Source organism: Heteronotia binoei, chromosome 17 (assembly GCF_032191835.1).
Source record: "Heteronotia binoei isolate CCM8104 ecotype False Entrance Well chromosome 17, APGP_CSIRO_Hbin_v1, whole genome shotgun sequence".
NCBI classification, from domain to species: Eukaryota; Metazoa; Chordata; class Lepidosauria; order Squamata; family Gekkonidae; genus Heteronotia; species Heteronotia binoei.
In genome coordinates this window covers 49,991,812-50,016,517 of record NC_083239.1, presented here as the reverse complement: position 1 = coordinate 50,016,517, position 24,706 = coordinate 49,991,812, and the positions used below count along the sequence as shown (strand labels likewise).

The following is a 24,706-nucleotide window of genomic DNA, read 5'->3' as shown; positions in this document are numbered from 1 at the left end:
GGGTGAGTGTTGGTATTAGGTCGGGACTGTATAGACAGACGCGTTAGGGCATTTGTTTATTTTCCCTTCACCCTTTTACTGGTTACTGCACCTTGTTAATTTATATTGCAGTGGAATAAACCTTTTTGTTGTGGTTCACTCTGCCTGGTCCTCACGCCTACTATTTGGCCTAAGCTACAGGAGGCCTGAAGGGCTTGGGAGGGGACTCTGGGCCTTCTCAAGGGGAACCCTTAACCCAGAGTGGTGGCAGCAATTGGTAATACCCCCGAGTCGTGACACGGGTGGAAAGTCCTTTTGCCCTGGCGCTTCTCTTGGTGTTTGCACGAGCTGCCCCGGAGCTGCAAGCTGGCGTGCGGCTTTTCCACAGCAAGCAGAAACCGCTTATAAGAGGATCTCGCTTGCTGCAGAAAAGCAGCACGCCAACTCGCAGCTCCGGGGCAGCTTATGTGAAAACAGAGAGAAGCACCGGGTGCAAAAGGGCTCTCCACCCGGAATAAGCCTAGTGCAAAATCGGTCCAACTTTTAAGACCCTGTTTTCTGCCCCATGGTGCAGAGTGTTAAAGCTGCAGTACAGCAGTCCTAAGCTCTGCTCACGACCTGAGTTCGATCCCCAGTGGAAACTGGGTTTTCAGGTAGCCAGCGCGAGGCTGACTCAGCCTTCCATCCTTCCGAGGTTGGTAAAATGAGTACCCAGCTTGCTGGGGGGAAAGTGTAGATGACTGGGGAAGGCAATGGCAAACCACCCCATAAAAAGTCTGCTGTAAAAACGTGAAAGCAACGTCACTCCAGAGTCGGAAACGACGTGCTTGCACAGGGGACCTTTCCTTTCCTTTCCTTTCAACACGAGGCCTCAGCCCTGGGACTTCTGAACCTATGACGTGAACTACAAGGAGACCAACCCAAGTGGGCCAGAGGAAGGGAGAGAAAAGACTTCCGGATTCAAGGACTGTACTTTCCAAGCCTTTTAAAAATCAAGTTGTTGGTACGAGAAGGAAGAGACAACAGGGAAATGGGGAGAAGTCCGATCATGTTAGCAAGACCCCAGTTGCCTTTTTCTTTCTAATTGTTCAAGTGAGAAAAGGGATGGTGGGGGGGGGAAGGAAGACTGCAGATTTATACCCTGCCCTTCTCTCTGAATCAGAGACTCAGAGCGGCTTACAATCTTCTATATCTTCTCCCCCCACAACAGACACCCTGTGAGGTGGATGGGGCTGAGAAAAAGTGGAAGAAGACTGCAGATTTATACCCTGCCCTTCTCTCTGAATCAGACTCAGAGCAGCTTACAATCTCCTATATCTTCTCCCCCAACAACAAACACCCTGTGAGGTGTATGGGGCTGAGAGGGCTCTCACAGCAGCTGCCATTTCAAGGACAACTCCTCCAAGAGCTATAGCTGACCCAGGGCCATTCCAGCAGCTGCAAGTGGAGGAGTGGGGAATCCAACCCAGTTCTCCCAGAAAAGAGTCAGCGCACTTAACCGCTACACCAAATTGGCTCTCCATGTCAATAGGACAGATGTCAATGGGACAGAGAACTTAATCTGCAAGGTGTGCTTTCCTGATATGGCTGGTATCTGCACGCACACACACACTCACCAGGTACCGCTCGGAAGAGACGCTGACGAGGATGAGGTCATCACCAACGCGCACTTTCTCCCCTTCTGAGCGCTGCTTGGAGGCGGGGTGGATGGTCCACCAACAGGCTTCCCCTGGGAATGGCAGAGAAGGGATGGCTGGCTGTGAGCGAGTAGAGGGAAGCACCCCAAAAGGGAAACAGCCCCAGGGATCAGCATGTTTCCCAACTCAACCGAGACAGCTTGGCTGGGGTTATGTGCATGCCACAATTCTACAGAAGCGCAGCTCACAGTGCTGGATGAAGAGAATGCTGGTTTTCATTGTTTGTATAGGGCAGGGGTGGCCAAACTGTGGCTCAGGAGCCACATGTGGCTCTTTCACACATATTGTGTGGCTCTCAAAGTCCCCATCGCCCCATTGGCTGGCTTGGAGAAGGCATTTTGTCTCTTTAAATCACTTCTCCAAGCCAAACCAGCTGCTTGAAGAATGCAGTTAAATTTGCTTTATTTTAACCTCTCTTCTCCCTCCTTCCTTCCCTTCAGCTCTTAGATATCTGACATGCATGTCTTGTGGCTCTCAAACATCTGATATTTATTCTATGCGGCTCCAGGGGTCATTTTGTAGAAAAATTGATGGTGGAGCTCATTAGTATAACTCATTAGTATATGCTTTCCCCCCCCACCCAAAAGCAACCCAATGCAAGAAAGGAGAGCCCCGGGTGAGCGAGGCCTGCTTGGACTGGCTAGAGATCCAGCCAGCCCAAGCAAGCCTTGCTCACCTGGGCTCTCCTAGGCTGTCCCCCGCCCAGTCAAAAGGCCAGCAAGCCACCCACCGCCCAAAATCACACAAGAAGTGGAGAAAGGGTGGCATGAGCTTCTCCAGGGGTTAATGAGGGCTGCTGGGGGCGTGACAAAGCCGCTGGTGACTGGCTGGCTGCCCACTCTCCTAATCCAGGGATTGTTATGTAGCTGCACCTACTATTCAATGGACAAGGTAGGTGGGGAGGAAGAGGGGGAACCTTCAGGAAGGTTCAGGAGCTGTGCCCCTGTGAGCTCCTGCTGAATCAGAGGCCTGAGTGGCTCTTATGTTAGGCAAGTTTGGCCACCCCTGGTATAGGGCATTAAGCTAATAGGAAGGTAAGAATTCACACTGTAAGGATCTTTGAGCTTTTACACGTTCTCATTTTACTCGCTTGTAAGTTCCTGTTTCTTCAGGTGGGGGGTGGCTCTGTTCTCCGTGTTTAGATCCTCTAGTGGTCAATTTGATATTACACATGGATCGATCCACAGAGGTAGCAAAAAAAAAATGTGGAACAGAAACACCCCCCCCCCAAAGAAACAGGAATTTACCATCAAGGAAAATGAGAATGTGGAAAAGTTCTTCGTCTGATTTGAGAGAAACAATAGTTTTTTATTCAGATCATGAAGGCGACAGAGATTCCAAATTAAAGGTTTTGTTAACAGCAGCATACTGTGGATTTGCTATGGCTTCTTTAAAGACTATTTAGAATCTAGATGTGAGCCCATCAAGATCTGGGAATTTGGTTTTGCTAAAATGCTTAATTGCTTTAAAGATTTCTAGTAAATGTGTAGATTGATTCATAATTTTTGGGTCCTAATTCATTAGAGTAGGTAGATTTATTTTAGTTAAAAAAATCTTTAACCTTACTCAAACCTGGATTTTGTGAGGAGTGGAAGAGGAAAGGGCTGTCAAGTTATTGGGCAGGGGTGTCGAACTAATGTCATTATGAGGGCCAAATCTGACATAAATGAAACTTTGTTGGGCCGGGCCATGTCGGGCTGGGCCTTGTGTGTGCCTATTTAAGATTAGATAGCAGAGATATAAACTTTATAAAGGACACAGACAAGTAAAATTAAAGGGTTTAAAAAAAACCTTAAAACATGCTTAAAACTTTAGCACTCATTGGTCTTAAAGGTGCTTTCTGGCCAAAGGAAGCTCTGGCTTTTTCTTCCCCAGGGGACCGGTGAAGCCTCAGCCAATAGAAGGAAGAGAGGCTTGGCTCAGTAGCTCTTCTGTGCGATTGCGAGAGCCTGGCAAAGCAGGCTCCGTCTCCCCCCCCTCCGCCTCCTCCTCAAGGGAGGAGACTCAGAGGAAATGGAGAAAACAGAGATTTTGCTCTGTAGCTCTTGCATGATTAAGCAAGCCTTGCAAAGCAAGCTGTGATGCAGAAGGAAACAAGGGAGAGGGAGAAGGAAGCAGATGACAGCCAGTTGCTCGGGGACCTGATAGCAGCCCTCTGGGGGCCTGATTCACCCCTTGGGCCGCATGTTTGACACCCCTGCATAGGGTTTTCAAGGCAAGAGACATTAAGAGGTGGTTTGTCATTGCCTGCCTCTGCATAGTGACCATGGACTTCCTGGGTAGTTTCCCATTGGAGTACTTGCCAATGCTGACCTGCTTAGTTCTGAGACCTGTGATCAGGCTAGCCTGGACGGTCCAAGTAAGGGGTTTGTGAGGAGTCCAGATGCATACAAAAGTTGGCAAACACATTGTTTTTTTAAAAAAGCAAGTTTCTAATCCATATGCCTACAAAGTTTTTCATGAAAATGTTTCAGGTGGGAAGCTGTGTTAGTCTGTAGCAAGGGTGGCCAACCTTGCTTAACATAAGAGCCACAAAGAATAAATGTCAGATGTTTGAAAGCCGCGAGACATGAACATCAGATGCTTGAGAGAAGGAAGGAAATAGATGAGGGAGGGAGAGGTAGAAAGCAAGCAACTTTAAATGCATTATCCAAACTGCTGTCTGGCTGGCAAAGGGATTTAAAAAGAGAAATGTCTTCTCCAAACCAGCTGACAGGGTGGTGGGGGCTTTGAGAGCCACACAATATGTGTGAAAGAGCCACATGTGGCTCCCAAGCCGCAGTATAAACTTTCCTGAATCAAAGCTCAGTTCATCAGATATCTGACAAAGTGTGATTTGACACACAAAAACTTATACCCTGGAAAATTTTGTTGGCCTCTACAGAGCTACTGGACTCAGATTTTGGCCTGAAATATATGTGAGCTAAATCTGTTGAAACCTTGGAAGGTATTTCAACGTGTGGATGTGGAATTTTCAGTCCAGGCGCAGATCCTTGCCTGTCTCCATGATTAGCCAATGCATAAACAATATGCAAAATAAGAGAAAAACTTGCTTAATTTGTGCAGGTTGCAGAATTCCTCTTTAGTTGGTACAGAATTTCACTTGTCTGCATGCAGAATTCTGTGTTTTTCAAACATGGCTCTGGGCACTACCATCCTAGGACCTTTTTAAATGCTGAGCCTGGAATTCAGGTTGAGGTAGGAAGAGTTCCTTACATGCATGACCACATCTCCCACAGCTTTTCCCACATACCTGTTGCATCTTCTTGAAGGCCCACATCAAAGGCAAGTTTATCAGTCAAGGAACGGGATGTGGTTAGACAGCTTAAGTACTAAAAGATGAGGAAGGAAAGAAGACTGAGAAACATTCTTTGAAATTCTTAACCTCAAAAGAGAAGGGGAAAAACCCTCTAAAGCCTGCTCTGAAAATCTGCAGGTTAAACAAGGTCAGTTGTAATTCCCAGAGATCTCCAGGCCCCACCTGGAGGCTTGGCAACTAAACAAGGGAAACACAGCTAAGGTTGAGAAAAATGTAGGAGGCTATGAAAAATTACTATGCAAAAAACAATTACGGCTTGTCTAACACAGTTTAATACAAGAATTACACACTCTCCACAAACAGTGCTTCATCGCACTCTGCAATATATTGATTATTTATGTTAACGGCATTTAAAGGGGAAACACCACAATCAACTTTTTAACAATATTTTTAAGAAAAACATGGAAGGTTTGCCAGGTTTAAACAGCAATTACTTCTGTATGCAACATGCAAAGTTTGCAGGCTACTCGACCAACAAAGAAAACCTAGGAAGTGTGTTACTACGTTATTGAATCTATATATGTGGACAATAAACAGAAAAACAACCTTTGATTCATTCTTCTAAGCCTACGCTTAATTCAAGGACTGTTGTCTTTGTCGGTCGAGTATCCTGCAAACTTTGCATATTGCATGCAGAAGTAATTGCTGTTTAAACCTGGCAAACCTTGCATGTTTTTCTTAGAAGTATCGTTGTTAAAAAGTTGATTGTGGTGTTTCCCCTTAAAATGCCATTAACATAAATAATCAATATATTGCAGAGTGCGATTAAGCACTGATATAATGTTTGTGGAGGGCGTGTAATTCTTGTATTAAACTGTGTTACCCGAATCGTAATTGTTCTTTGCATAGTAAATTTTCACAGCCTCCTATGTTTTTTTCCTACCTGGAGGCTGGCAACCCTGTGCCCTGGGGTGCTTCACTGGAGAAAGAAGAAGAAGAAGAAATTGGATTTATATCCCACCCTCCACTTCGAATCTCAGAGTGGCTCACAATCTCCTTTATCTTCCTCCCCCACAACAGACACCCTGTGAAGTGGGTGGGGCTGAGAGGACTCTCACAGCAGCTGCCCTTTCAAGGACAACCTCTGCCAGAGCTACGGCTATCCCAAGGCCATTCCAGCAGCTGCAAGTGGAGGAGTGGGGAATCATACCCGGTTCTCCCAGATAAGAGTCTGCACACTTAACCACTACACCAAACTGGCTCTCAGAAAGAATGCTTCTGCTCACAATACAAGAACTCGTGGGCATTCGATGAAATTGCTGAGCAGACAGGTTAAAACGGATAAAAGGAAGTACTTCTTCACCCAAAGGGTGATTAACATGTGGAATTCACTGCCACAGGAGGTAGTGGCGGCCACAAGTATAGCCACCTTCAAGAGGGGTTTAGACAAAAATATGGAGCAGAGGTCCATCAGTGGCTATTAGCCACAGTGTGTGTGTGTATATAACATTTTTTGCCACTGTGTGACACAGAGTGTTGGACTTGATGGGCCGTTGGCCTGATCCAACATGGCTTCTCTTATGTTCTTATGTTCTAAAGACTCTGGCTCTAATCCATTTAAAATTACGCAGTTTGAAATTTGAAGAAAAAGATCCAGCAGAGAATTCAAGGGACCGTTTTGCACGATGAACTGGCACTTTAACGGACCGGCAGCAGCAGCTGAAATCCTCTTAAGTGCTTGAAGTCGGACATTGATGTGCTTACACGAAGTGTTAAATTCTGGTGCTTTGCTTGCACTGCATTTAGATCTTGTAACTACATGTTACTGATTTTGTATTGAGGGATAATCACTTCTAAATATATTGGTTAGAACGGATGATTGAATTTTGAGATATCTTTTCATTACTGTACACAGTTATTTCTGGTTATTTTTCTAATCCAGCATGGGCAGTTCCCACTGTAGAGCCTCCAGAAGTCATTTAACACTGAACCGTATCTGATCAAATGAAACCATTCAGGGGCTGTTAGTGTGAGAGAGGTCCAGCAGCGGGTAATATAGTGCAAACATGCACTATACTAAAAGAGCTGCCAACACACACACAAACACACACACACACACACACACACACACACAGAAAGAGCCTTCATAGGAATTTTGGCACAGAAGGAAAGTACAGCTGGCATCGCCCCACCCCAAATGACCTCAGCTTCTTGAGTTAGAACTTAAATTTGGACTCCAGAATGCCTCTCAGCCCTTTCAGCGTTTGACACCTTCTTAGTCGAGAGAGCGGCCCACCTCCTAAAACCCCCTCTCTGGATTCCTTGCAGTTTCCGCATCCTTGGAGGAGAACACATGACACGCGCTTGAAAATAAATCTGCTTGGCTCCAGGATGGAGACTTGCAAGGGGAGGGGGGCGCTCAGTTGGAGCTGCAAGACAGCACTGTTCCTGCAGCGCTCCATATTCCAACTTTCCAAACCATCCTGACGTGCGCTCTCCTTCCAGGAACCTCCTCCCCTCCCACTTAGAATCACAGAATCATAGAGTTGGAAGGGACTTCCAGGGTCATCTAGTCCAACCCCCTGCACAATGCAGGAAACTCACAAATACTCCCCCTCCTAAATTCCCAGGATCTTCATTGCTGTCACATGGCCATCCAGCCTCTGTTAAAAAACCTCAAAGGAAGGAGAGCCCACCACCTCCCGAGGAGGAAGCCTGTTCCACTGAGGAATTGCTCTAATGGTCAGGAAGTTCTTCCTAATGCTGAGCCAGAAACTCTTCTAATTTAATTTCAACCCACTGGTTCTGGTCCTACCTTCTGGGGCCACAGAAAACAATTCCACACCATCCTCAACATGACAGCCCTTCAAGGACTTGAAGATGGTAGTCATATCACCTCTCAGCCACCTCCTCTCCAGGCTGAACATGCCCAGCTCCTTCAACCTTTCCTCACAGGACTTGGTCTCCAGACCCCTCACCATCTTCGTCGCCCTCCTCTGGACCCGTTCCAGCTTGTTTATATCCTTCTTAAAATGTGGTGCCCAAAACTGACCACAATACTCCAGGTGAGGTCTTACCAGAGCAGAGTAAAGCAATACCATCACATCACGTGATCTGGACACTATACTTCTGTTGATACAGCCCAAAATTGCATTTGCCTTTTTAGCCACCACATCACACTGCTGACTCATGTTCAGCGTATGGTCCACTAGGACTCCTAGATCCTTTTCGCACATACAACTGCTAAGACAAGTCTCCACCATGCATTGGATTTTTCCTACCTAAATGCATAACTTTACATATATCCCTGTTAAAATTCATTTTATTGGTTTCAGCCCAGTTTTCCAGCCTGTCAAGATCATCCCTGTATCCTGCTTCTGACTTCTACTGTACTTGTAACCCCTCCCACCATGCCCCCCCCCCACTTTCTTCTCACCATGCCACTGTGGGAATGCCGGAGGAGAATAGCGTGTCCGTAGAGCAGAGTCCGGTGTCCGCCACCTTGTGAAGACTGAGAACGATAAAGAGGAACTCAAGTCATGCTGCGAATTCAACAATCCCTTTTGCAGAGTGCCCAGACTCCCCACCCCATGTCCCCCGGGAGCCACCCCACAACAAGCCGCTGATTCCTTCATTTTAAGGGGGTCAAGGAATGTACTTTTTAGTATCTCACTGGGAGTCCCATGCGTCACAATCGGTGTCACAAAAGCTCATGGAGAGTTAAAGGCCAGTTGACCACCTACCAGACTCGTAATTAGACAAGGGGGACAGAAAGAAAACAATGATAACTTGGGTTTGATCCACGCCAACCTGATCCACTGCCTTGAGTTTAAAGTGGATGTTAAGGAGCAGCCCAGGAATGTTCTAGAAGGAACTGGGGAACAGGTAGAGAAAGGCAAATACTTCATCACACAACTGCACCTGATATGTGCGAATGTTCTCTTCAGACCCTGGTGGAACATCACATCCATAAGACTTTCCTAGTAGGTGCACACACAAACACCATGAGAAGTTACCCCTTGGGAAACAGTTGACTCCAACAGAGGTCTTTGACCTGCGGAGGGCTCTTCCAGGAAGGTGGTATTTCTTCCGGCGCTTTCTTCCAAAGGACTCAAGTAGGAACAGGGAAGAATAACAGTTGCCCCAAGTAGGAAAAAATGATATTGGCCTCAGAAAGGGCTGGCCAAGAATTCAGCTCTTCAAAGATGAGTGGGGCCAAAGATGTTTGATGTGAAAGGAGAGTCGCAATCTTCAGTGGACATTTTTAGTCATACCCAAACATGTCAGAAGGAGATAGTTCTTAGAACGCTTCCGTAAATACTTATTTTTCACCAGAAACAGAAATAATCAGCCAAGTCAAAAACAAGACCTGCAAATTCTGACTCCATTACATGGCATATTCCCTCCATCTTATCAGGGTTGGAACATGCAGCATTTAAAAAGACTAATGGCACCAGGAAGGGGGGGGGGAGTGTGGGGTGACTATGGTTGCCAACTTCCAGGTGGCACCTGGAGATCTCACATTAATAATACTGATCTCCAGACAATGAATGAACAGTTCCCCTGGAGGAAAAAGAAGACTGCAGATTTATACCCTGCCCTTCTCTCTAAATCAGAGACTCAGAGCGGCTTACAATCTTCTATATATTCTCCCCCAACAACAGACACCCTGGGAGGTGGGTGGGGCTGAGAGGGCTCTCACAGCAGCTGCCCTTTCAAGGACAACTCCTGCGAGAGCTATGGCTGACCCAAGGTCATTCCAGCAGGTGCAAGTGGAGGAGTGGGGAATCAACCCTGGTTCTCCCGGATAAGAGTCTGCCCTTTCAAGGACAACCTCTGCCAGAGCTATGGCTGACCCAAGGCCATTCCAGCAGCTGTAAGTGGAGGAGTGGGGAATCAAACCCGGTTCTCCCAGATAAGAGTCCGCACACTTAACCACTACACCAGGGGTGGTCAATGGTGGCTCTCCAGATGTTTTTTTGCCTACAACTCCCATCAGCCCCAGCCAGCATGGCCAATGGCTGGGGCTGATGGGAGTTGTAGGCAAAAACATCTGGAGAGCTACCGTTGGCCATCCCTGCACTACACCACACTTAACCACTAAACCAAACTGGAAATGGCTGTTTTGGAGGATACCTGCTGAGGTTCTGCCCCGCCCCACACCACTCTTCCCAAGCTCCATTCCCCAAATCTCCAGGTATTTCCCCACCCAGAGCTGGCAGCCCTAGCATATAGATGTTCAACAGGTAGACCACAAGGATACACATGGTCATAAGTGCACTGGTTACATTATTACGGTTAATATGATAAGATTTACCCAAGCAAGCATTACAGCAGTATTTATAATAATCATTGTTGCTCATGTATATTGGTCTGCAATACAATTTACCATCAGTACTCACACTATGTTATTTTAAGTACCTATGGTCATTATTGTATGATTCACATGACTGCAACATATATGGTCTTGACGGACCATATTACCATGGCATATACATATATGTGTGTATATTCAATTCTGTTAATGTCATATATATGATCATAAATACTGGGGACCATATTACAGGATTAAAATTCTGTGTTTCATCTTTTTTGTCTTCCTAAATTCAATCTGGAAACTCGTTGCACACTTCAGAGAAAAAAGATATACTTCTGGAAGGTCAGAAATAAAGTGTAGGCCATTTTAGATGACGACGATGATGACTATTATTATTTACGTTTGATGAATCGCCCTATCCCGGCTAGCGCCAGGTTCAGAGCGATGTACAACGGTAAAAACTACATATATATAAAATCAATTACATTAAAAAAATTACAAAACCTGATGGCGTCTTTAAAATGCTCTTATCCAGTCATTGCCTCACATCAGAGGTGGGGGGGGATGCCCCCAAGGGGGGTGGAGAGGAAAAGGTGCCAGCACGGCAACCATCGCTGTGCTTATGCAAAGACTTGGCGGAGCATCTCTGCTTTACAGGCCCTGTGAAACTGTAAAAGCTTCCGCAGGGCCCTGATGTCTTCTGGTAGAGCGTTCCATCAAGTCGAGGCCAGGACAGAAGAAGCTCTGGTCCTTGTTGAGGACAGCCAGATCTCTTTTGGGGTTTCTTTGGGGGTTGCCCACAATGCACAAATATTACTCCCTGCCTCAGAAAGAGATCCCCCAGTGCCCAGATGTGATGGAGATCAATGACAGTGGAGGAGATCACCTACGGCTTCTCTGGGTATTCCTCCCAATTGGAAGGAGGCACACTCAGGGCAGGGACTCAGGTAGAGTTGCAGCAGCGAAGCTCCTCCAAGGGCAGGTCATTCTGAGGCATCCCTTCCAACAGGTGTGATTGGATCCCTTAATCATTCTTGGCACAAAGATGCAGCGGAGCCTGATTGGACAGAAGCCGATCTACTTGAGACAGGTTCTTGCAAGTCCTGATTTGTACTCGGGGAATTATCACTAGGTGCTTCCAGGGCTTTTTTTGTAGCAGGAACTCATTTGCATATTAGGCCACACACCTGATGTAGCAATCCTCCAAGAGCTTACAGGGCTCTTAGTACAGGGTCAACTGTAAGCTCCAGGAGGATTGGCTACATCAGGGGTGTGGCCTAATATGCAAAGGAGTTCCTGCTACAAAAAAATGCCCTGGGTGCTTCTTCCAAAAGCATTGAGGTCAGTATTGCTGCAATGCCGGTCACTGACAAATACTGGCATTTTGAACAAGCTGTCACAGGCTTCTCTGAGCTTGCCCAGCTAAGAGGGAAATAACCCATCCCTAACAACCTAAACGAACACTTTAATGGCAGATCACCTGTGGTCAGGGGTGGAATTCTAACAGGAGCGCCTTTGCATATTAGGCCACACACCCCTGATGTAGGCAATCCTCTAAGAGCTTACAAGACTCTTTTTTGTAAGCTCTTAGAGGATTGGCTACATCAGGGGCGTGTGGCCTAATATGCAAAGGAGCTCCTGCTAGAATTCCATCCCTGCCTGTGGTCCATATTAACACACAGTAGATGTAATGCTTACTGCACAGAACTATAGTATTTTAATTGGACCACAGACACAACCCAAGATGTGAACAGGCCTAGTTTCTTATTTATTTACGACGACCTTTCTTCGGTGCTCTTTGTCCACAGAGCTCAGGGCAGCGTACAAAGGATGATTCCTATTTTATACCAATATAGTACATGTCCCATGGCTAAGTTGCTTACAGCCAAGATTTCATGGGCATCCTTCCCATAATCCCCTCCTGGGAGGGCGCATGATCACCGTAAGACATGCTACATTCCGTGATCATTAGGACACCACTTCCCCCTTAGAAGGAAGACACACGTCACCTTGGGAGAAGGAACACACAAGTTCCCAAGCGGTGCCTCAAATGGGGAGGGGGGGGCGTAAGGCCAAACACAGCCAACATTTTGACGTCCTGCAGAAGAACAAGGATTCCAAAACTGAAGGCAACACTGCAGGAGGGGATGGAGGCCCATGGCTGCTCCATCTCGGGTTAGCAGGATTGGTGCCAACTGACCCCAATAACTGCTTCAACGTCATGGTGCACAAAGACCACAGTCACTTCCAAACACCAGTTGGGAACATATGCACCAATGTGGAAGGAGGTCCTCCATTGTCCACACTCAGGAACCATGCAATGGAGGAGAGAGAGTGGATGGGGCAGGGGGAAGTGGAGCCACGGCCCAGGATGTAGAAATGGAGTGAGAGAGGAAGGATGCTGGTGAGATGGGGTGAGGAAAGCACAACCCGGGGGATAAAAGGATGTGGAAGATTATGGGGGGGAAAGGAAAACGGGGTTTCCACCAGATTTTTGTCAACGGGGAAGGGAAGGAGGCGGCCTCTCCTCTGCTTCTCACTAACTTCCCTTCCAGCAGAGGTCCCCCCAAAATTTCAACCTACCGAGTTCATTCATTCTTTGATGAGAAACCCACATAGAAGCGTTGTGCAGTTTCCCGTAAATATGTACACTGTGGTGTTTGACTCTGTGGGAATGGAAAGAAGAATGTATGACACTGGGTTTTTCTGCATTCTCATTTTCCTTGCCTGTAAGTTCCTGTTGCTTTGAGGGGTGGGGTCTGTTCCACCAGGGGTTTTGTTTGCTCTAGTGGTCACTTCAAAAGGAAGTACTTCTTCACCCATTAACACATGGAATTCACTGCCACAGGAGGTGGCGGTGGCTACAACCATAACCAGCTTCAAGAGGGGATTGGATAAACATATGGAGCAGAGGTCCATCAGTGACTATTAGCCACAGCGTATTGTTGGAACTCTCTGTCTGGGGCAAGTAATGCTCTGTATTCTTGGTGCTTGGGAGGGGCAACAGTGTGAGGACTTCTAGTGACCCGGCCCCACTGATGGACCTCCTGATGGCACCTGGGGGGTTTTTTTGGCCACTGTGTGACACAGGGTGTTGGATCAGATGGGCCATTGGCCTGATCCAACATGGCTTCTCTTACGTTCTTAATATTACATCTGTTCATGTTCGGCATATCTCCCTGCAGATTTAAACAGCATGTTTTATGCTGGACATAAACTGATGTAATGTTGAATAGGCCACTAGAGGGAGGAAAACCCATGTAGAACAGGGGGAAAAAAACCCTGAAGAAAGAGGAACTTTCCAGCAAGAAAAATTTGAATGCAGAAACAGCCACTGATTGGTACCCAAATTCTACATTTTTAGGTCTGCCTTGAAGAAAGGAATAAGACAATTCAGTTAACATAACCACGAGGCTGAACGACTGAGAGGAACCTGAGGTAAAATTAAAAGTTCTTGCATAAAACTCTTTCCCCGCCAATGGCCTTAGTTCCCCTCCTTCAATAACAGGGATCTGAAATGGTTTTGAGAGGTACCTTCAGAATTCTGACACGGGGTGGCTGGCATAACCACAAAATGGCCACCACACATAGCGGAGCCAGCCACAAAATGGTGGTGAGGTCATGCATAACTCTTAACAGTAACGTCTCAGTGTTTCAGGCAGAAGCTCGGTTAAATAGGATGAACACACAGTTCAAAAATATTTTCTTGTATACATACAGCTTCACTGCATGATCTTTGGGCTGTGGTGGCTGCTGCCACCAAAACGACTTTAAAAAAAAAAAATCTGCACAGCCAATCAGATCTCTAATGGCCAATCAGAAGCCATGCTGGGCAACATCCCCATCTGACTCTGCCCACTTTCTGAAAATACTTGGTGATCACCAAGAAAGCCGTCAGAGAACCACAGACCCTCTCTTGGGAATAGGGCGTCCATATTACACCTACTTTGGCCTCCCTTGCTACGTCATTGCTGTGTCATTGCTATGCTGTTGTTATTGTTATATTCTTGTTTTTACATCTACTGAATGTACTGCTGCATTTGTTACACTGAGTGCACCCCAACTGGAAGTGATATGCCTATGTTGTTTTTATAATATTGTCTTAATGGTCAATTTAACCGTAAGTTTTAACTGTGGTTGTTTAATATGTGGTTCTTCGCCCTGAGCGTGTTTGCAGGAAAGGGTGGAATATGAGTCAACTAAACAGATAAATAAAATCCCTGCCAGGACAGTTTAAAAAGGAGGTTACTGGGTTCAATTAAAATATATATATTCACCCTCTTCTCCTGTCACCCACACTGATCACCTGACAGTAGCCCCTAAACTGGACAGGCTAAAAACATCACAAAAAGTCGGCCATCTCTTGACTAGTGGACAATGGTCAACCGGGATTTCAAATGACATCCAAGGTGCTTTGACAGAGAGCTGAGAAGGTGGGTTTTGTCCCCTCGTATACCTGTCAGCTGCTCTGCACCTGCTGAAATCTGGGGAGGTGGGAACCCCGGGAGTAGGAGAGGAGATGGGTGCACACACACCAAAACATGGCAGGGACGGAGGGAGAGAAGGAGCTGAGAAGGGGATGGGATTGGGTGGGATCACGGCAGCGAAGTCAGCACCTACCCACTTGTCCAAGTCAACACCCTAGTGGGCCAGCCAGCAGAACAGAGAAGCCAAAGGAAAGAAGAGGAAGAAAAGATGAAGGCAATGTGGGGAGCAGGAGGGAAGCTGGGTTCCCCCCCACACCCCTACCAGCATCCTAGCAATAGAGCCCCACATTTCTCCACCCAAACCTCCTTCGGCACTCCCCTGTGCACCCTCCAGGGGTGTGGCGATCTCCTTAACCTTCGTCAGTGCAGTATGGGAAGGTCATATTCAAAACCAATCAGTGGAGGAGTTGGCAAGCAGGATGCAGCCTGGTGCTGGGGGAGTCCTCCCAAGACTTTTCTTTGTTTTGCGTGATGGTTACTGCAGAGTTACCACTGCATGACAGGCAGACATTCAGCAGGTGAAGCTTTCCATGGTGCAGAGATGAAGCCTGCGTTGTCAGAATGCATTCAGGGAAGACATCTTTCAACGGCACACCAGGGCTGCTGATATTTTTAGCAGCTGCTGCTTCTCTGCTTTGCACAGCAGCTGAGCAGTCGGACATTAACAGGGGATAGCAACATGCAAGCATCCCTGTCATAAAAAGCTACACCTGCCGATCCTGTGAAAGGCCCAGGGCGGGCTAAGTCAGCTGGCAACTCAATTCGCCACTGTAAAGCAGGGGTGGAATTCTAGCAGGAGCTCCTTTGCATATTAGGCCACACACCCCTGATGTAGCCAATCCTCTAAGAGCTTACAAAAAAAGAGCCTTGTAAGTTCTTGGAGGATTGGCTACATCAGGGGTGTGTGGCCTAATATGCAAAGGAGCTCCTGCTGGAATTCCACCCCTGCTGTAAAGCAAGATCCTTATCTACAGATGTCCTCTGTAGCACTGATCAAAAGAAAAGGGAGAGGTCAGGCCTCATCTAGCATGGCGGCGGCTGTACTCTGCTCTCACCCAGCTGACAAATAAGATTATGTACTACTTCTTTGTTCCCCCGAGCCCTTTTTCCCTCCTGCTTTTCACAGCAGTGCGAGATACAGAAATTCAGCAAGTGAAACACTTCCTGATAAATACAGTAGAAAGAGATGCCACCTCTTCCAACTTGTTTGTCAGACTGCTGTCTAGACCTAAACTTTGATCCTGCCCCCTCCTTTCCGAGGTAGCGAGCAAAGTGGCCCAATTCCACTTTATGTTGACAACGTTCCTACAAAGTAGGTCAGGCCGAGCGAGAGAAACCGGCCTCAGTTCATCCAGTGAGCTTCGTGGCTGAGACCAGGCATTTGAACCCGGATCTCAGTCCTACGCTGCAATCCCTGGCCATTTGGGTTCTGCTGTTCAAGGCAGGACAGGGCCAGTAAAATGTGGACGAGTGGATGGACAAACAGCAGCTTTCCTAGCCATCTAAGCTCCCGACACCAGCCTTTCTCCTCCCACTTATTTTGTGTTCCTAAGACAATTTTGGAGCCGTATCTCCAGCCACACGTGTGGTTTGTGGGCCCACATCACAAGAGGCAAAGGAGACCATCTTACGCCTGGGAACTTGAGAAGAAAAACACCTCAGTTGGAGCACAATCCCTGCCAGTGGGCTTACCTCAGGGAGTGCTTCACAACAGGCCAGCCCACTTCCCTCCCTCCAGGCAGACCCAAAGGCTGCCTGCCTTACCTCCACACCCACCTCTACAGTGTTTGCCAGCATCTCCTGCAGGGCTCGGACAGACAAGGACTGTTCCAGGATGAAGCAACATATAGCCAGATCTGGGGGGACGTTCTGTGGGGAGGAAGAAGGAACAAATTAGTCTGTGATTGAAGAAGAAAATATTGGATTTATATCCAGCCCTATCCTTTGAATCTCAGAGCCTCAGAGTGGTCACAGTCTGCTTTACTTCCCCTCCACCGACACACAACAGACACCCTGTGAGGTAGGTGGGGGTAAGAGAGCTCTTACAGCAGCTGCCCTTTCAAGGACACTTCTGCGAGAGCTATGGCTGATCCAAGGCCATCCAGGCAGCTGCAAGTGGAGGAGTGGGGAATCAAACCCGGTTCTCCCAGATAAGGGTCCGCGTCAAACTGGCTCTCATGCCAGACAACTTGGTGATGTTGTGGCCAATGAATGTGAGTCCAGAGGGGAAGATTTTCTGCATGTGTTTCTAATATGGGAGGTTGAAGAGTCAAGACTGCCTAATGACGTTTGTGGCTGAGAAGCATTTGAACATAGGTCAGCAGTGATGTTACATTCATTGCGTCATAAGTTGTCACTTCAAAGGGGACATCACAGAGTCACATGGGCGGTGCCTAATTTGGGGCCCCCAGAAGGCCAGCACCCTAGGCGATAACCTAGCGGCAGGGCCAGTTGTTGATTTCAGAGTATGTTTCTTAGCTTGCAGTGACTCTCTGAGGAAAAGAAGAGGAAGAAGAAGATGACGATGATATTGGATTTATATCCCACCCTATACTCTGAATCTCAGAATCTTATAGTGGACACAGTCTCCTTTGCCTTCCCCGCCTTCCACAACAGACACCCTGTGAGGTGGGTGGGGCTGAGAGAGCTCTCCCAGAAGCTGTCCTTTCAAGGACAACTCCCAAGAGAGCTATGGCTGACCCAAGGCCACTGCAGCAGCTGCAAGTGGAGGAGTGGGGAATCAAACCCAGTTCTCCCAGATAAGAGTCCACACATTTAACCACTACACCAGACAGGCTCTTTGAGGTCCCGCTGTGGAGGGAGCAGGGAGGGGAGGTCATGAGTAGTGTTCCCTCTAAGTTGAGTTAACGTGAGCTAGCTCACACATTTTTTTGCCTTAGCTAGCTCAAGAAGGATGACCCCAGAGAACAATAATTGATGCAGTAGGTTACAACTTTAAGGCCAGTAGCTCACAAAGTAGAACTTTTGCTCTCAAGGTTCTGCAGCTTAGAGGGAACACTGGTCATGAGAAGAAAACACTTCTTCACGCTATGCAAAGAGGAGCTGTGGAACTCACTGCCACAGGCTGCAGTGACACGACCACTGACTTGGTGGGGGTGGAAAGCACTGCCAAGTCGCAGCTGACTTAGGACAACCCTGTAGGGTTTTCGAGGCAAAGAGACATTTGGAGGTGCTTTGCCATTGCCTGCTTCTGCGTAGCTACCCTGGACTACCTTGGTGGGCTCCCATCCAAATATTGACTCTGCTGAACTTCCAAGATCTGATGAGATTGGGCCAGCCTAGGCCACCCAGGTCAGGGCAAAGATGAACGGAGGTGGTTTGCCATTGCCTGCCTCTGCATAGCAACCTTGATATTAGAAGAAGAAGAAAAAGAAGAGAAAGAAAAAAAGAAGAAGAAAGAAGAAGAAAAGAAGAAGAAAAAGAAGAGAAAGAAAAAAAGAAAAAGAAAGAAGAAAAGAAGAAGAAGAAGAAGAAAACTGTATACCCCACCCTTCTCTATGAATCAGAGACTCAGAGTGGCTTAGGATCTCCTATATCTTCTCCCCCCACAACAGACACCCTGTGAAATGGGTGGGGCTGAGAGGGCTCTCACGGCACCTGCCCTTTCAAGGACAACTCCTGCGAGAGCTATGGCTGACCCAAGGTCATTCCACCAGGTGCAAGTGAAGGAGTGGGAAATCAAACCCGATTCTCCCAGATAAGAGTCCACACACTTAACCACTACACCAAACTGGCTCTCTTGGCACAGACAGCACAGAAGAGCACTTTGCTGGCAGACTGACTGCAGGAGTCTGAACTGCTGCTTGGGACTGCAGATGTGATCATACTCGATGACTCACACTGTGCTCTCGCACTCACGGTAACTGTAGGAGGGGCCGTGGCTCAGTGGCAGAGCATCTGTCAGGCATGCAAAGGTCCCAGATTCAATCCCCAGCATCTTCAGTGAAAAGATCAGTTGGTAGGTACCTTAGACCCTGGAGAGCACTCACAGTTTGGATAAGCAATTTGACCTTGATGGACTAAAGGTCTGATTCAGTATTAGAAGAAGAAGACTGCAGATTTATACCCCTTCTCTCTGAATCAGAGACTCAGAGCTGCTTACAATCTCCTATATCTTCTCCCCTCACAACAGACATCCTGTGAGGTGGGTGGGGCTGCGAAGAAATGAAAAAAGACTGCAGATTTATACCCTGCCCTTCTCTATGAATCAAAGATTCAGAGTGGCTTAGGATCTCCTATATCTTCTCCCCTGAAAACAGACACCCTGTGAGGTGGGTGGGGCTGAGAGGGCTCTCCCAGAAGCTGCTCTTTCAAGGCCAACTCCTGCAATAGCTATGGCTGATCCAAGGCCATTCCAGCAGCTGTAAGTGGAGGAGTGGGGAATCAAACCAGGTTCTCCCAGATAAGAGTCCGCACACTTAACCACTACACCAAACTTACCTTATTAGGGTCAGTTTCTTGGCACAGAAAGCCAAGTTTATAACTTCCCTGTTGGCAGCTTCCTGGTTGGATCAGGCCAGATCTGGTTACAGGCCATGCAAATAAGCTTCCTTTCCAGGCCCACATACCTGAGCGTTGGTGGTAGGTTCTAGAAAGCATAGCCGATTTCCAAAGCCTTCGACTGAAAGACATAACTTCAGCTGTTCCTTCTGGATTGTGGCTGAGCACTGGAGGACGACTTCATCTTCCTGAGGGAGAAAGAGATTGTCTCAGAACCGTAAAAATACCAGCCCATTGGATTGCCTCGTATAAACTTTGGACATGACGGAATATTTTAATAACCCTAACCGTTCCCAATATCCTGTCAGACTTTTGTGGGTAGTCACAAGGGTTCAGCACATAGCTTGCCTCACCTTTCAACACACTAAGAACATGTATTTATGAAGTGCTCAAGGAAAAAGAGCTATTGGGGATATAGATAAAATATTGGGGATATAGATAACATGCAAGCCATCCTGAGCCTGCCTCGGCGGGGAGGGCGGGATATAAATAAAAGATTATTATTATTATATTATTATTATTATTAATGAGGCTATCATTACTCATGTACGCACACACTCACTCGTGCACACAAACACACCCACAGAATACATGGGTCTGCTCAACCTGCTTCTAAGGATCAAATGATACATTACTTAAGGAACAGTGTTCCCTCTAAGCTGAATTAGTGTGAGCTAGCTCACAGATTTTAGCCTCCATCTCACACATTTTTATCTCAGCTCAGGAAGGATGACCCCAGAGCACAGTAATTTATGCAGTAGCTCACAACTGATGGACCTCCTGATGGCACCTGGTATTTTTCACCACTGTGTGACACAGAGAGTTGGACTGGATGGGCCACTGGCCTGATCCAACATGGCTTCTCTTATGTTCTTATGTTTTTTAATGCCAGTAGTTCACTACTTTAATACCAGTAGCTCACAAAGTAGAATTTTTGTTCACACGACTCTGCAGCTTAGAGGGAACGTTGCTAAGGACTAAACCGCATGTTAACTCAAGACGGGTTCTGGTTTCTCTCCTCTGTTACTGTTTCAGTTTGAGAAAATGGCATGGCAGTGAAGGCTGAAGCACACACGGACACAGACGTGCACACACAAACACACACACGAATTGTGCTCCAGAGCCAAATCAAGCCACGGCACACTTGGGAATGTTAATTCCCTGACATCACATCTGTCTGCAAATAGGACACAGGTCAGGAACACCCCAACCTGATTTCATATGTGCAGTTTTGCCTTAAACGACTTTTTGCTGAGGTGGAATGGTGGGATAGCATTTTTAAGAATAGACAACTTTGATTTGCCACATAGGTAAATAACCATTTGATTGACGACCAGGCTAAGAAACTTTAGATATCTTTTTCCCCCCCACAGGAGTCTGGTGGGGGGGCAGCACAGGAAAGGAAGTCCCTGGAATTCTCAGGGATGCCAGCCTCCAGGTAGGGCCTCATCTCCAGACTAGAGAGATCAGTTCCCCTGGGGAAAATGGGTGTTCTGGAGGGTAAGCTCTGTGGCACTGTACCCCACTGTCCTCCCCAGACTCCATCCCCATATCTTCACTAGTTCCCCAGTCTGGATGTGATAACCCTAACCCCCCATTCCCCACCAGTGGCCAGGGGGGACTCGGCAATCCTTGCTTGAGGCCCCTCAAAACCTGGAACCAGCTCTGACCTTCAGCTCTTTAAAAAGCACTATTGTGTTGCTTTTGCCCTTGACCCCATTCCCTTCCAGCGGCTACCCCTCAATCCACACTGTAGCCTGGGCCATGCAAGCTTCGGAACACTTTCCTACCAAGAAAGAAGATTCTGGAACCTGCTGCCCCCCAAAAACCCCTCCCCAGTCCAGTGAGCTGTTAGGAGGAATGGAACAGATCCTTTTGAATGACGGACGGAAGCAGATGGTCTCAGCTAGTTGTTTATGTCCCGGCCGGAGTCCAGAGGGGAACAGAGAGCTGTCCTCCTGTCCAGGTACTGGGGGTGGGGGGTTGCTTTTCAGAACCCAAAGGGACCGTGTTGGCCCAGACTCCTTTTTAAAACATCTTCACCAATTCCTTTTTGTTCAGAAGGTCATTTTTATAAGGGGAGAAGGAAAGCAGTAAAATGGAAGTTTCAGAAAGTAGCCATGTTGTTCTGCAGGAGAACAGCTAGATTTAAGTCCAGGGGAACTTTATAGACCAGGGGTGGCCAAACTTGCTTAACGTAAGAGCCACACAGAATAAATGTCAGATATTTGAGAGAAGGAAGGAGATGGAGGAGGAGAAGATGATGATATTGGATTTATATCCCGCCCTATACTCTGAATCTCAGAGTCTCAGAATGGTCTGGTCACAATCTCCCCCCTCCCTGTGAGGTAGGTGGGACTTAGAGAGCTTTTTACAGTAGCTGCCCTTTCAAGGACAACTCCTGTGAAAGTTATGGCTGACCCAAGGCCATTCCAGCAGGTGGATGTGGAGGAGTGGGGAATCAAACCTGGTTCTCCCAGATAAGAGTCCACACACTTAACCACTACACCAAACTGGCTTCCCCTATACCAAACTGGCTTCCCAGGAAGGAAGGAAGGAAGGAGGGGTGGAAAGAAAGCAAATTTAATTTTAAATGCATTCTCAAAGCCACCTAACGGCCTGGCTTGGAGAAGTGATTTAAAGAAACAAATGCCTTCTCCAAGCTGGCCAATGGGGCAGTGGGAGCTTTGAAAGCCACAAAATATGTGTGAAAGAGTCATGTGTGGCTCCCAAGCCACAGTTTGGCCACCCCTGTTATAGACCAATCAGATTTTTGAGAGGTAAGCTTTTGAAAGCAAAAGCTCCCTTCATCTGGAATCAGAGCACTGAATCTTGAAATCTTATTCCCCCAAAATATTGTCGTTCGAAGGTTTTATTGGTCTCAAGTCTAGAAGTAAAATGGAAAACGTTCAGTAAAATAGAATTGTTCAAAAGGGCTATTCTATAAAAGAAATAGGATTATAGTTTTACAGTGCAGTCTTATGAATACTTCCCTAGGAATAAACCTTATTGCACAAACCTAAGTAGGATTCTGAGCAGACCCCCTCAGGATAGCACTATAAAAGTTTGAAAAATTTAAACAGCATATTTTTTCGTCTGTATACTGGATAGGTTATACTGCTTTTATTTCATTGTCCTCTAATTCTGTATAGCATTAGAATCACACTGTTTGTCATATGCATTACACTGGCCTTTACTGCAACGTATTCAAATTGTGTAATCTGTCTTCAGTTTCAATGAGAAAGGTGGACTACAAATGAAGTTAATAAATTCTTTTTGAGCCTTCCGCATCTGCTATGTTCCCTCTTGTAAGCCAGAAAAGAAAAACTCTACTTTTTAACTCTGACGGTGAACAAGATGCCTGTAAAAAGATAAAGCTAGTCCCCTCTGCAAGCACCAGTCGTTTCCGACTCAGGAGTGACATCACATCAAAACTTTTTCTTGGCAGACTTTTAACAGGGTGGTTTGCCATTGCCTTCCCCAGTCATCTACACTTTCCCCCCAGCAAGCTGGGTACTCGTTTGACCAACCTTGGTGCTTGGTGGGGCACAGTGGGAGGACCTCTAGTAGTCCTGGCCCCATTGGTGGACCTCCTGATGGCACTTTGGGTTTTTGGCCACAATGTGACTCAGAGTGTTGGACTGGATGAGTCACTGGATTGATCCAACATGGCTTCTCTTATGTTCTTATGGCCTTGGAAGGATGGAAGGCTGAGTCAACCTTGAGCCAGCTACCTGAACCCAGCTTCCACCAGGATCGAACTCAGGTCATGAGCAGAGAGCTTCGACTGCAGTACTGCAGCTTTACCACTCTGCACCACAGGGCTCCCTAAGATGGCTGCAAACGTCTGCAAAAAGCCCAGCCTCTTGAGTTCTTCTGTCTCCAGCCGTGGGTGAGGAATTATCACATTTTTATCTTGCCATCCAGAATGGCATCTATAGTTCTCCCCTCTTGTGTTTTATCCTCCCAGTCCCAACAACTTTGCAAAGTTAGGTTGAGAGAGGCTGACTGGCCCAAGATCACCCCCCACCTCAAACCTCATGGCAAAGTAGGGGATTTGAACCCAAGGTTGCCTGAGTCCTAGTTCGATATATTAAACCAGGGGTCATTTTGTAGAAAAATAGGTGGTGGAGCTCATTAGCATAACTCATTAGCATATGCCACCCCCCACCAGCCAAAAGCAACCCAACTTAAGAAAGGAAAGCCCCGGGCGAGTGAGGCCTGCTTGGGCTGGCTAGAGATCCAGCCAGCCCAAGCAGGCTTTGCTCACCTGGGGCTCTCCTTGGCTGCCCCCCTCCCCAACAACAAGCCAACAAGCCACCCACCACCCAAAATCACATAAGAAGTGGAGAAAGTCTGGTGTGGGCTTCTCCAGGGGTTAATGAGGGCTGCTGGGGGCGTGGCCAAGCCCCTGGAGGCTGGCTGGCTGCCCATTCTCCTAATCCAGGGATTGTTATGCAGCTGCACCTACTATTCAATGGACAAGGTAGGTGGGGAGGAGGAGGGGGAGCCCTCAGAAGGGTTCAAGAGCTCCTGCTGAATTGAAGGCCTGCTTTAAACACTATACCACAGGAGTGTTGAGATTCTTCCAGAACAAAAACCTCCCCCACGTCCTTCACAGGGGCTTTACATTGGAGAACCAATTAGAATGAGATGTAGCAATTTTTAGATATTCTTTCTCCTGGATGGAATGTGAAATTTAAAGGATCAGAGTAGATTGAGGTGGAGGCTTTAAACCGGAAAAGACAATTTTAGGATTTAAAAAAAAAACAAAATATGATAATCACTTAGCACAGCTGCAATTAGGGCCACCCGCTGAAGATTGCTTTGGTATGGTTAGTTGCTTCTTAGTTGTATTGCATTGTTGTCTAATTTTGCAATCTAAGGGCGGAGGAGTTTGCATGAATCGTAGCATGAACTACCCTGATGTTTTGCACTGTTTGTGTATGCATTATGGTTTTTTTAAAATTGCATTGCCCTCTCATTCTGTAATCTGCCTTGAGTCTCTGTTGGAAAGGCGGACTACAATTGAAACAAGTAAATAACTAAGACTTGCACCAACATTTACAACCAGGGTGGGACAAGGATGCACTTGAGTGTGAAGTGAGGGCTCTAACCCACCTTTCACTCTGTCGTAGACAGCCATTTGGTTGAGTATTTTAAAACCCGTCCTTCCTACATGTCTACTCTTCTGCCTCTATGCCTTTCTCAGGGAACTTCCTTCCGCTTTCTCTCACACAATGCTAATGCCCTTCTACGTGCACCCTACAGGAGGGACAACATGCCATCCGCTCTTGGCATCACGAAGCAGATGGCCCTTTTGCCAGTAAGTTTAGTAACCCATCCTGTCTCCACTCTTTCCCATCCAAAGTATACTTCCAAGAGAGCCAGTTTGGTGTAGTGGTTAAGCGTGCGGACTCTTATCTGGGAGAACCGGGTTTGATTC

At 47.1% G+C, this 24,706-nt stretch overlaps 1 protein-coding gene across 1 annotated transcript in view; it reads right to left on the bottom strand.

Moving 5' to 3' along the window:
• Positions 1 to 24,706, bottom strand: part of RYR1 (ryanodine receptor 1) — a 271,145-nt gene that overhangs the window by 211,948 nt on the left and 34,491 nt on the right. Inside the window, exons 2-7 of the mRNA XM_060257511.1 lie at positions 19,329 to 19,448; positions 16,504 to 16,608; positions 14,873 to 14,893; positions 8,372 to 8,446; positions 4,930 to 5,008; positions 1,596 to 1,708 (exon numbers count right to left, since the gene is read on the bottom strand). Of these exons, the coding sequence (XP_060113494.1) occupies positions 1,596 to 1,708; positions 4,930 to 5,008; positions 8,372 to 8,446; positions 14,873 to 14,893; positions 16,504 to 16,608; positions 19,329 to 19,448 (513 nt within the window). The remainder of the gene's footprint in view (positions 1 to 1,595; positions 1,709 to 4,929; positions 5,009 to 8,371; positions 8,447 to 14,872; positions 14,894 to 16,503; positions 16,609 to 19,328; positions 19,449 to 24,706) is intronic.